Below are 13,697 nucleotides of genomic sequence, written 5' to 3'. Positions count from 1 at the left end.
TGAACCTGCAACATTGGAATCGTAGGTTGACGCTAGTTTTCCTTGAAAGCTTGAATGCATGTTCGAAGTATAGTCCAATTTGTATGCATCGTTGATGCTATCATTTCCAACACAGTTATGGGCAACTATGTTTCCTAGTAATCCCAATGATGTATGTGTATATGGTGGGAGATAACTAGTTTGATATTGGTTAGGAAAAATTGTTGATGATTGACAATCTTTAGTTTGTTGGACTACATCAAAATTATAATTTGTAGGTGTCATTACACAATGGACATCAGGTACTACTGTGCTATCAAATGGGATGTCATCTAAGGATGGTCTTTGTGATAGTGTACCATCATGTATATTAGACAATGGTGCACAGTGAAGCTTTATGTTTTCCTCTTGATGGGTTGCGGTCTGGTAGATCGGATTTTCTATTATTAATGGGTTAATATACACTAATGTATCATTGGTTTCTATTGCACTTTTCTTATAGCAGTCTGCACAGTCTATCACTCTTCTAATAGAAAGTGTTGCTTCATCATATGCATTTGCAGCTTCTTCTAGCGATTCAAATGTTCCAAGCCATTGGCGTCACTTAGTTTGTGGATCCCTTATCTCTGCAATATATCGACCCCAAGGACGTCTCCTGACACCCTTGCATTTCCTATGCTTTGGACATTTTTTGCACCTGGAAGACAATTTTTTGCTTTCTTTAAAAGTGGACGTGTCTTCATTCTCCAAATCTATAATTCTTTTTGCCTTGAAACAAGTCATCTATATTCTTGGTTCTGTAAAGGCGGTGCACAATTTAGACAAAGTAGACCAATTGAATAGATGAAAGAAACAAAGATATTGGTATAGTATCTTTTTACTAGAATGCTATGTAGAAGAATTCAAAATGTTTACCATGATTTTGTTATTTTGAATATAGTAATTTAGATGTCATTACAAGTAATGAGATCTAATTATCTATTTTTTTCAATTTGCAATCCTTTATTATTATTTTACCAATCAGTAAGAGTAGAAAATGTTTAAATTCTAACACTTCTTTTGATAGATTAATGTACATCATGTAAGGGTCCAGATCCAGTATAAAAATAAACTTACATAAGAATTCAGAAAGTGGGTGCAACAAAACAAACAGGTAACATGAGTTGATCTTATGAATAAGTAAGACTAGATGATGTTTAAGGTCTAAGACTTCTTTAGATAAATTAATGTAGATCATGTAAGGGTCCAGATCCATTATCAAATAAAAGTTGCATAAGAATTCAAAAAGTGGGTCCAGGAAAACAAAGAACTAACATGACTTGATGTTATGCTCTTGGTGCAGCAAGTATTTTGTAGCCAGACACTTCCTTTAAATTATATATGTTCGCATTGATTGAATTACATGATTCTCAAAAATTGACACTCCAAATGTATACTTGTTTTTATGTTATGTCCTTTGAGCTCCTAAAGACTACATATATTTCTCCATTATGTACAAAGTGACATAAAAAACTATTACGTCAAATGCTAATAGGAATATGAACAAAGGTGTTTCCTTGACAGTAAAATATAGCATTAAGAGAATGCATATGTTAAGCACCGCGAACAATTCAGGTAAAGCCATGGTGCCTTCAGGAATCACCACAACAATTTGCTTTGGGGAACTTGTTTGTATGTGGAACCTTGAACTTTATATACCACGATTATAATCAAGACATAATACTATATTATAATCATTTAACATTATCTTCAAATAGTATTATAATTAATAAATTGAAAGGCCTGTTGATTGACATTGCTATTTTTTGTCTCTGAGTAGAAGTCACATAAATTTGTTGCACAGTTTCATGTGGAATGCAATATTCCAAATTTGGTATTTTCTTAGTGGAGACCCATGAATGTCCTTGGTTCTAATGTCTTTTTAATATGTAATGCTAATTCTAGCATTTTCTCAAACAATTCTGTCAATGTTGTAATGCCAAATATTGAATAATATGACAGCTTAAAATAATAAATACTAACTGTTTCTACTAACTAATGGATGGTTGGGTCTTGTATTATTATGCTATGTCCGTGCTCCAATGCAGCTATATCTATAGCTATTAGTGCACAACTATAAAAAATTACATTCAAGTGCCATTGTAGTCTTAAAAAATAGGTATTACATACAGATGCCAATGATGCTTTTAGAGATCGAAAAGCTATAATTGCCCTAATCAATTTTCAATTTCCATAAATTTTTCATGAAGAAATTGTAGTAATTATAGTTGAAGTATCCTATGATGCTTGAAAGCAAGCATTGAAAATCATATGCAAATTTGATGTGCTTTGCAAACTTGGAATTTAAACAACAAAGAAACATGAATACAACTTTGTTCTCATGGAATCAAAATATTACATGAAATTGATTCTTTCATCATTGGTTGCCATTATACAAATTATAGAATAATCTATTTATATAGCACAATGGAGCATATACTTATACATTATAAGTATTTACTTTTGGCAACTATCATGTTGTAAAAATTAATTCATCCATAGAGGATGCACCATCTTCCAATATCTGCTACAAGATGAATGCCAGGTGGCATCTCGTTATTTGAAAATACAAACAAATAATGGTATGAGTAGTGGTGCTTTATGGTTTTAGTAGTTATAGCTCCTGTAGTGCCATCATACCATTCTCCTAGAAGTTGTATACTGTCATATGTTATAATCCATTCAAGCGAGAGAGTTGGATATGATATGAGAAGGTTTATTATGCATACAAGTGTCTCACTTTCAACAGGGGTTTTAAATGGTGATAGCTGACAGAATAGTGTTTTGCATGCTAGATTAAAAACATCTATGAATTGTTCTATAGTATGATTCTCATAAGGAAAATGGATTAGAATATCTTGACAATGAACTATGATATGAGCTTCAGTATATACTCGCACAAGATATTTCAAGTAAATCAATTCTCCATTTGTCATGAATGGAGATAAGACATGAATTTGATTGGTCTCTGGTATTGTTTGAATGTTTCCCCATCCATTGTATTCAAACATTGCATCATGGTTTTCATAAAAATATTTTTCCAATATATTCCTTTGACATTCACTTGGAAGTTGTTGGATTCTTTCAAGGACCTCAAATTGTGTATTTTCATGATCTGTTGGGTAGTTTATTGTATTCGATGCATTCAGAGTATTCATATTCATGCAATACAAGTGCAGGAAACCTGTCAACAATGGCCAATAATTCTTAGATTTCGCTAAGCGACAATGAATTCTAAGTTATAGCTTAACTTCATTACATAGTACAAAATGATAATCAATTGATTTCTTCAAATAATTGAATATTTGTTTATCTAAAATTTCAATATCTCTAACCAATTTATAATCTATGATTTTTTTTTGTTTTAGTTAGTTTTCAGTTCATTTATTAATTATTAGAAGCTATTTTGTATCTTAAATATATATCAAATCTAAGTAAATGAACATTGTTTTATGGATAGGATTTATATACATAATTTTTTTCAATACACATGATAGAAAATATGTTCAAACTATGTTTCATGGTATCTAAACAATGTGAATTTGAAACATCAATTCTTTTCTCTATGTGACAATTGATATAAACATCCCTCAATCAATAATTTAGAAGAGAATATGGAAAACCAAATAGATAAATTTGCCAAAATATCAATAGTAATGAAATATTACTGTTCTATAAATTATTGTCATAATTACGACTACTCAATGATTACAATTACAAATAAAATTTGGACTTTTAGTTTCAAAACTCTGAATGGAAACATACTGGTTACTTGTAGCTACCAATATGAATTGTCTGAACAAATTCCAAAGCTCCTAGCATAGTTCAAACATCTGTGAAATCTACAAAATTCAAAAGTCAGCAATATAGAACATATAATCCATAAATAATTTTTTTTCACCTTATCATAATACATTTTTTACAATGAAGTATGACAATATGCAAAGGAAAACATAATTTATGAGGCAATTAGGCATCATTTATCATGCTAGATACCCATTGTTCAATTGGTGTAATGATTTTCAATCTATGTTCAAATTTCTCCATTTCTACTAATACATGTAATATTTAATGTACAAACTACTTCAGTACAACAAGTCTTTGTAAAAATTACACTTTGCAATATGGAAAACAAAAAGACATATTACTAACTATGGATACAACATTTATCACACAAGAAACATGTCAATTAATTTATCGACATCAAATGTTCATAATTTAAAGAGCATTTTCAATACTATTCTTAATCAAACAATAATTTCCTATCTAATGTATATGCATTAAATTTGATGATCATTGATTTTTATTTAAAACATGACATAGTTAAACACTAGTCCAAAATATAACAGTTTACTATTTATAGCAATGATTTTACAAAGCAATAGAATTTATTTTTCTAGCAAGGTTAGAGGTGTATACAAATTACATATGCTATGGAATATGTACATAGAATCATGACATGTTATCTATGATAACAAGTGATGTATTCAAATTTTGGCGATCTAAGAAGTACTCATTTCTGCCAAGGAGCAATTGTTTTGTGCATAAGTTCTGACCGGAGGAGGAGACATATGCATTTGGAGGAATATGAGTGCGTTGCATACGGCTGAGATTCTCAAAGCACGCTGCTGCAAAAAATGGGAACAATGAGCATGCAAGGCATGATCTACAATTGCCTTATATTTACTACTAATCGCAATTTTCAGGGAATTGTACACACAAGTTGTGACAGCAGATGAACTTAAAGATTCTAGCGAGGACAATCCACCTATAAGGTCATTACTCATCTCTATAACATATGCAGCAATGTATGGATCATAGTCTTCTTCAGGCTTGAAGTAATGCTTCACATACGCATTTGCTAATTGCTTCACAATTTGTATATCTTCTAAAAGGTCCATGCAATTGGTCAAGAATTTAGAAACAATGTCTGCATAATGTGTTGAACCAGATTTATTCTGCAAGAATTCTTCACTGAGCACTATGCGCAAAGATTTCTCAACATTTGGGCATTCAATAATAAACACAGTCTCCAAATGTCTTAAGTCAATTGCACCAATAATTGGAGAAGTCCATTGCGCACTTGGGCATGGAATAAAAATTTGGTCACACATTCTGAAAGTCCAAATCTATGAGAAATGACTACAAAATTAGATTTTAAAAAAGAGTTATAGATAATAATTAATATGTTTTTAGACATCGAATAATGTATTCTGATTTCACCTATTTGCAATGCGAATCATAGTGTAATTTTGTTTGATTAGTCTATTGGCCTTGTTAGAATGGATTTGACTACTCACCCTTGAAAATGTTGTTTGTGTCTTCTATGATTGCTAAATCACTATATTTCAGTAGAATATCCTCCAGTATGCAGGCCTTGATACATTTGGCTTAAACTATCCATGTTATCTGCATACTTTTCAATGGATACTGGACATATATACTTATATATTTCATTATGGATACTATTGAGCTAGTGTAATTGTTTGCGGTGCTTATGTGGGACGAATTAATTGCTTACCCTTGGTGATTTATACTTACCCTTAAGCATTTAGGTACTATTTTCTGCTCTCTCATTCTAAATATGACAGGTTGAGGTCTATAGTTTGTGATCTTACATTTTGCAAAATTGCACATTTTCCGTAATATTAATTGGATATGTTTTTGGTAGCTATGGATAGGGTCAGTTTTGACATCCATGGTAATCTGCTAACAGCTTAATGGGAATACGATTATTATTCCTGAAATGGATATTTTGTTATTCAATGTAGTTACATGATGATGTTGGCTAACTAGCAGCTGGCAAAATGATTGTTTTAGAATCCAAATAGTTATGGAAATCGTTGGTTCTTCATTATCACAGAGGCATATATATATATATATATATATATATATATATATATATATATATATATATATATATATATATATATATATATATATATATATATATATATATATACATGTATATACACAGGTATGTATGTATACATCCATATATATCACATACCTTTGTTCATATGTTTATTATGCATTGTTTATGGTCCAGATACATTCTTATTTGATCAAATGGGCATTTGGAATGCCAAGGAAAAAGAACTGATTAAATGCCAAATATGGGAAAACATGAATTGATTTACCAGATCTGTGACCCTAATCCAAAGCTATATGCAGAAAGTATAAGTGGACAGATTCTAGTCAAACAATTTCATTGTGCCCATGAGAAGGCTCATAAGATTTCAATAACAAATTTCAAAAGAATTACTACTAAAACATGTCAGTAAATAAATCAATGAAAGTTCAATATTCAATTTAAATTGGAATAGGAGAAAAAAATATGTATATCAGAGGAAGAGCCCAAAAATTATGACCAATATTTATTGCTGGCACAAATCTTGTGACAACAATTTATCATGCTGTAGCTCATCTATGAATCAATATTTATCTACATCTACAGTTTATTATAGCTGAATTCTGTTAAGAATAAAAGGAGTGTATCTATGGTCACATATATATTATACATGCCATTAAGGATGGAAGGCCATTACATGGTCATTCAAGCACATCGTGTAATACTGTAATAGTGATATAATAAATTAGTGGCCCCAAGCACTTTGCGGGCATAGTCCCAAGAAACGTTAAAGGGCTTGTATAATTAAAATCTGAGAGAGCCCATTGTAGTTGGTATCTAGGAAACTTGGGTAACACCTACTCCTGTCTTTGAGCTCGAATAGTAATAAAGTTGGATAAGAGTGTTGCTGAATATATAGATAATCTGATTAAACAAATGAAGAGTTCTTTAATAGTCAAATGCCTTATATCCCTTATAGCTTGGGACATAGATATCAAATAACTGAGACTAAACCAAATTAGAGGACATTACAAATACTGAAAAAAGAGAACAATAATTCTGACAGAAAGAGAGGATGAGGAAACCTGGCCACCCAAAAGAGGGAGTGTTCCTTTGCATAGCTCTCCATGGCAGGATTTTTACAAGGTTCAGATTAAGAAAGAATTGGAATAGTAGGCCCGAGTGTCTGCCCTCTTTGCATGTCAGATAAAGAGATAGTTATTCACATGTTCCTTTCCTGTGCATTTTCTTAAGGGTTCATCCGTTCGACTAGCTAATCTGCTACAATGAACACGAGCATTTTGTGCTTAATTAAAAGTTGGTTGGTCAATGGGAAGAACTCTGTATACGGTGACATTTGGATTGCGGCTCTGTCTATGATCAGGTAGCAGACTTGGAAAGAAAGGAACAATCACATCTTTAACAAGGAAGCATCAGTTGAAGAGGTAACCTCAAAGATTGAATTGAGGTTAAGAGGAATGATCAGTACAAAGAAATAGTTCAAAAGGATGAAGAACGTTTCTAATTGGGATTCAGAAGTGGGCAGGTCTTAAAAGTAAACCAAGGGATGATCATTGCTTCTAAGAATAAAAGGTCAGAAGCAACGAGGACAGAGGCTTTTCCAGGTACAGTCGAAATAAATTTTGACAGGGCTATGAAAAGTAATCCAGGCGGTGATCAGCTGTATAGTGAGACACAAAGAGGTAAGATGTTTAGGTGACACATTTCATCTGACCAGAAAGGCAACAAATAATAAGGCTGAAACGGAAGTCATGGCAAATGGGCAACAAATGTGTATTGACAAGAGACTCTTGTCAGTAGACATAGAAGGTGATTCACAGGTAGCAATAAGAGCTGTAACAAAAGGCTCAACAGTAAACCGGAAAATATAAAAATGGGAGGACATGATCAGTGAAAAATTAAGGAAGCATAAAGATTACAAATTATATCATTCAATCTCTGAGGAAAATAAGGCAGATGAATTCTTGGCCAATCTGGGAGTAGATTCTGGCAGGATGGTAGACTGTTGAAAAATAGCGAATTTGGTGGCCATTCTTGAGGGGGGTGAATTAGGAGCCTGAAATCACAGCAAAAAAGGGGTTGGCTAGTATGGGGTAATATAGGATAGCTCAGATTAGGGAATTTAAGCACTCAGAACAAGCCATAAATTAAGGAATCTTAAAAGGAAACTATGGTCCATAATCTCCGCTTCCTAGGTGAGTTCTGTGGCAACAAAGAAAGTCATATAGAATTGCAGAGCAGTGGTGGTGGTAGAAAATGTCATCAACTCTCAGCAACAATACTATCCATACACCTTCAGATCATAGTATACAAGACCCAGCTTGAAACACAATTAATTAATTTGCAGATTTAATCAATATAGCAGTTGATTGGAGTCGGTGAATCATAGCAAGTGCAGTTTGCTTTTTAGTACCCTCAATCCACTCCAAACAAGCTTGTAGGGAAAGGCGATGAGGCCTTCTAGTACCCTCAATCCGCTCCCAATAAGGTTGTATGGAGTAATAAATGACAACTTTTGCGACAAGGATACTCCAGCACATCCAAAACAAAGGATTAGACAGCAACAACCCATAACCTCCAAGGAAAAATATTAGGGCACCCCAATTAAAAGTAGAAGCCAAATCGGCAAATCTGGAAACAAGACTAGTTTTCTTCGCCGGTGGGGATGCATAAGGAAGGCCGAACTTCTGTTGCGTAGCCAAAACAATCTTTGAACGCAACATGCTCGCATCCCTGGCAAATTTAAGCGAATAAGAAACCAAAAGCATTCAAGCTCAATATGGAGCTCCAGTAAGGGGGAAAATAACTTAAAGACTCGGAATCATAAGCTAAGCCTTACTAATTAAATGTGCTGAATTCGTAGCCAGAGATCAGGGAAGAAGAGTGGAGGGCTGCTTTCCAGTCGTCAAGTGCCTCTTTGCTAAATCTTCTGCTTTTTTTATGATCAGCGAATGCGTCTTTGTAAGCTCCGTTGTCAGGGTATCGAACATCAGAAGGCCTCACATCACAAAATACAGGAATAAACACAGTTGCGGTTTTGAGCATGTCAACCAACTGATTCAGACACCAGGGGGACTCGGCAAATTGTGGTGAGAAGACAGCAATGTGAACAGGGGAAGAGGAAATGACATTTCATATGGTAGGCTCAATTGAATCTCTCAATTCTAATTTTTTAACATCAAGAAATGTCTTGAGTCCCTTTTGCTCCAAGCTATAGTAAAGTAAAGAAGCCAAACTTTTCGTGTCAGGGCCTCGATAGTTGATAAATACATGATATACTACGTGAGATGAGGGGGAAGAAAAATAGCTAGAACAGGAGAAGGACGACATAAGAAATCAAAAACAGACATCATGTATACCAAGCAGTATAAACGAGAACCCATTTTTGCCTGTACCCACCCTACTGCAATTAAATATACATGTAGATATATAACATGTTTCAACTATTACACACTGTGTAACCAAAGACAGCTCAAACACAAAGCAAAACGAAAAACACGGAATCGAATGGCAAACGCAAAGCATGCTTACTTGAGAAGGAAGAAGCAGTGTGTAATCTTTCCTCTCTGGTTTTTATGACCCCAAAATCTGCTCATCTCTCTATTTGTAACTCACGCACACCGACATCCACAAAGACCAATAAAAAAAATCAACCGTGGATTCAGGGATATTGAAGATTCAAAAATTTAATAATGTCACTGTGTACTCAGAAGAATGAGCGAGGGTGCAAGGACAATGAAAGATTTAAAAATAATGATGATAGAGAATTCTAGACAAATATTCAACACTGTCAGTTCTCAGTGTAAGACCAAATGCATCATGTCCTCATTTTATCCTAAAATTTGCTATCATATGCCAACACAACAGTTCATGATTTGTACTCAGGCCACAAAGGAAGAGATTTTCCTTAGATTTTCTGCACCCTCCCTGACACAGCCATTAAAACTGACAAGACAAAACAAAATCATGAAATTAAAGACTGCAAAATACCCATCAACGAGATGAAATGTCAGCATTTCATCACAAGATGGTGGAAACCCTACTGTTTGCAGTACTCACCAATTAGAATGTGACAACAAAGCAGTTCTGGACAATAATTGAACTCTGAAAAAAAGCAAAACATAGCAAAATAGCTCATGGGAAAAAATAAAGTTCTCCCATTGGTCAACATTAGTGGAGAAATAACAGCAACCGAGTTGCCATTCGGGAGGAACTAATAATAATTACAGCGAATACAATCGTTCTTAAAAACTTAAATTATATGTTTCGAGTACAGCGGTGATGCTTTACGGTTACAAAATTAAACGTTTTCTAGTTTGCACTCACTCTCTCTCCTATCTCGAGACTCCCACACGTCAAATGAGATTTTGTTACGAAACATACCCGATCATGCTCTTGCATTCATCTGATGTGGATTTCGACGGTGCCTTCTCATTCCGATTTTATTTTTTCAGTACTAAACAGTTTATATTTCCAGCGATGCAAAGTTCAGAGCATCCTTCCAACTTTGCTCTCCTATAAATAGGTCAGCAAGGCTTCTTGTATTGCATGAATTATTTCTACTGTCCAACACCCACCAGAATTGCTCCAGCGATCAGGATTTTTGGGATTTATAGATCTTATTTACTGTATTCTCAAATCTTCATCTAAGATTCCAAAATGGCCGATGGTGAGGTATGTAGATCGACTCACATGGATCGATCTGTTCAATTGATCATGCATGCCAAAGAATCGGTCTTGAATGATGTGAGTTAACTTATATGTTGCGATCGATTTGTGCAGGTAGCTACCATGCCCGCTGAGGTGAGCCCTGCAACTGAAGAAGTGCCTCTGAAGGCTGAAGCCCCAACTGCTGAAACTGCGGAAGAGAGCCCAAAGGAAGAGGAATCAGCCCCCGTAGTGGAACAGGGTATGTGTTGTGGACAATTTTGAGTTTTTAATTAGAAAAATCAGATTAGAATTGGCAAATCTAATCTTTTTAATTGTCACTCTAGTGAATGTGAGAACACCCGCTGTGCAAGATTTCTTAGTGATGTTTTGGCTCACGTTCTTGATGGATCTTCATAATAAAATTAAAATAGGGGATTTTTTTAATTTGCTTTTCTTATATTCCTTGACCTGATCATAAATCTCAAGAAGAAAACTAGCATAGCCACAAGTTCTTGTTCCATATGCATCAACCATGGAAGCTTAAGAATTTATTGTTGAACTCTTGTAAAGCAGAGGTAGTGGAGAAGACAGTTGAGGAGACCCCTGCAGCAGAGGAAGCAAAAGAAGAGGTGGTAGAAACTCCAGCAGAGGAAGTGAAAGAAGATGTGGTGGAAGAAACAACACCTGCAAAGGAAGCAGAAGAAGAATCCCCTGCTGCCAAAGAAGAAATAGAAGAAAAAGAGGTTTGTAAGGAAGTAAGTGAGGAAAATGAGGCTCCCACAGAAAAAGCCCCTGCAGCTGCTGAAGAAGAAACCCCTGCTGCTGCTGAAACTCCTGTTCCTGAGGAAAAGACACCTGCTGAGGAAACATCTTTTCCTGTAGCAGAAGTTGTGACACCTGCTGCAGAAGAAGAATCCCCTGCTGCCAAAGAAGAAATAGAAGAAAAGGAGGTTTCTAAGGAAGTAGGTGAGGAAAATGAGGCTCCAACACAAGAAGTTGTGGAGAAAGAAGAAGCCCCTGCTCCTGCTGAAGAAGAAACCCCTGCTGCTGCCGCTGCTGCTGAATCTCCTGTGGAGAAGGAAGAAACCCCTGCTGCTGAGGAAACATCTGTTCCTGCAGCAGAAGTTGTGACACCTGCTGCTGAAGAAGAAGTGAAGACAGAAACATCAGAGTAGAGCAGAGAATGATGTTTGTGGTAGAGTAGTTAGGGATTTGCATGGAAGGTGATGTTTGTGACAGATGTTTCAGGTGGGTGGTATAATTAGATTAAGTTTGTAAGCCTTAATTGGAGGATCAGATGTCTGAGGGTGCTTGAGCGATCACAAGTCTTTTTGGCCCATCTTGACCACCCTGCTTTGGCTTCATTTCAAAGAGAAACCAAAAGCATTTGTATTGAGATCTGATCATAGAAGTTAAGAATGTCTCTCTGGTAATAATAATAATGGGAAGTTAATCTGAATGCCTAGTTTTATATGCAATTTGCTTTCAACATTTCTTTCACCATCGTCTGAATGTTTTAAGGTTTCAGTATTCCCCGTTTAGTTTCTGATTTCCATTCGTACTTATGGGCAATTGATGTGATTGGAAGTTGGATTGCAAGGAATAATCAAACAAAACATTGAAATCTAAAGCAGCGAGGATACAAAGTAACTGAACAATGGAAATCTGTGTTGCAATGTCTTAGATGTCACTCTCAAATAAATCTGGAACGCACACTTCTAGATGTTGGGAAGTAAAAGTTCTGATTCAGTTTGAAGATACCCAAAATTATAGGTAACAGTTCATTTCACATCAATCTTTGGCCAAATATGCGTTAGTACACGTGTACTAAAATATTCTGAAGATTAATAAAAATATACTTAATACAGATCAGTAATATTAAGAAAATATTACTATTGCATATCAAGAATATAATGGAAAAGTTTTTACAAAGTTACAATGCTTAAAAGCAACAATTTCTAACAATTGTTTTCTAAGATTCACTCAACTACACAACAAAAACAACAATCATTATGATTGCCATAGAGTTACAATGATAAATACATCAAAATTCATGATAAAACTTTAGAAATCTAGTATTTTTTATTCCTCCGCTTCCTCTCTAGGCTCAGTGGTAGTGAAATGGACCAGAGAGGGCACAAAGAATTTGACAGGTGCATCTTCCTCCTCTATTCTCCTCTTCCAGTTTCCTTCCTCTTTAAGTTTTTGAATGAAGTGTGCCAATTAGATATTAAAATCATCAACATCTTTCTCAGTGGTATAACCATGGGCTAATTCTTTCTTTTCCAATACACATTTCCCATCTTTTAGAAGTTGGAGAAACTGATTTTCTTTAATCTTGAAGACAGCTGTAACCTGCAAGGCAACATCAACAAATATGAGTTTCCTCAAAGGCTCAATAAGGCACTACCTTTACCCTGAAAAATGTCATTATTGCTATAGTTCCATAGAAATCAGAGAATAACAAAGGAAAGAACAAACAGATTTCATATCTCTCGAGCAAAGAAGCAATGGAAAAAGACATGAAAAACAAATTCAGGCTTTCTGCAAACATAATAGATATTAGGCACCCCCCTGGCTTTTTGAAGGGCAACTTGTGGAGCAACATTCTCCACAAAAAGCAAGCGAGCTTGGGTAAAATGGGCCAAGTCCAAAAATTAGATAAGATATTCCTCCATTCATCTTGGGCAAGGGACAAATTCCAACAAGAATTAAGGTGGTCGAGGACAACACGCTTGGCTGAGAGAATAGAATAAACATATTTGGACTTAACAAGATGAAAAGAGGAAATATTGGTTTATGATTATTCTAAATATACCTAGAATGGCTTATATCAGTTTGAGCGTGGAAATATGATTGTTAACAATTTATCTATCACTTTTTCCTCTATTAAAAATAGATGCTAGTATATATATTAAAATGTTTCACAATTTCATAAGATTCCCTTAACATGAATTGCTAATTTCAATAATGCAATAGTTCTTAGATTTTTCTATTAAAAAAATTAGTTTGCAACTCATTAATCATTAAAAGAGGAAATAATTGTCACTTTGTTCTCCATTGCGAATCTTATAGGCCTTCTTTAATCTTTGAGGAAACAAAATAATTAAAGAATGGAAATCTAGGTTGCACTATCTTTACAAGAGTAAATTTTGTA

The 13,697-nt window shown here is 34.6% G+C and overlaps 1 protein-coding gene across 2 annotated transcripts; it reads left to right on the top strand.

Moving 5' to 3' along the window:
- Positions 1 to 10,232: 10,232 nt before the first annotated feature.
- Positions 10,233 to 12,016, top strand: LOC149557530 (uncharacterized). Of its 2 annotated transcripts, none has more exons than XM_089785992.1 (3): positions 10,233 to 10,564; positions 10,673 to 10,799; positions 11,114 to 12,016. In XM_089785992.1, exons 1-3 carry the CDS (start codon positions 10,550 to 10,552, stop codon positions 11,713 to 11,715), a joined length of 744 nt encoding a protein of 247 aa, XP_089642118.1. In that variant the 5' UTR covers positions 10,233 to 10,549; the 3' UTR covers positions 11,716 to 12,016. The 2 variants fall into 2 exon arrangements, with proteins under 2 accessions (XP_089642118.1, XP_089642117.1); XM_089785991.1 differs by having other exon boundaries at positions 10,453 to 10,564; positions 11,111 to 12,010.
- Positions 12,017 to 13,697: the final 1,681 nt, after the last annotated feature.

Source organism: Cupressus sempervirens, chromosome 5 (assembly GCF_028749045.1).
Source record: "Cupressus sempervirens isolate cs-2001-9-10 chromosome 5, ASM2874904v1, whole genome shotgun sequence".
Taxonomy (NCBI): domain Eukaryota; kingdom Viridiplantae; phylum Streptophyta; class Pinopsida; order Cupressales; family Cupressaceae; genus Cupressus; species Cupressus sempervirens.
Note: the sequence above shows the minus strand (reverse complement) of the source record. Positions and strands in the feature narration are given on the sequence as shown.

Excerpts from the sequence above, each read along its gene's own strand:
- LOC149557530 (XM_089785991.1), top strand. Across the intron at positions 10,800-11,110 it reads AGCCCCCGTAGTGGAACAGG|CAGAGGTAGTGGAGAAGACA; the intron begins GTATGTGTTGTG and ends ACTCTTGTAAAG.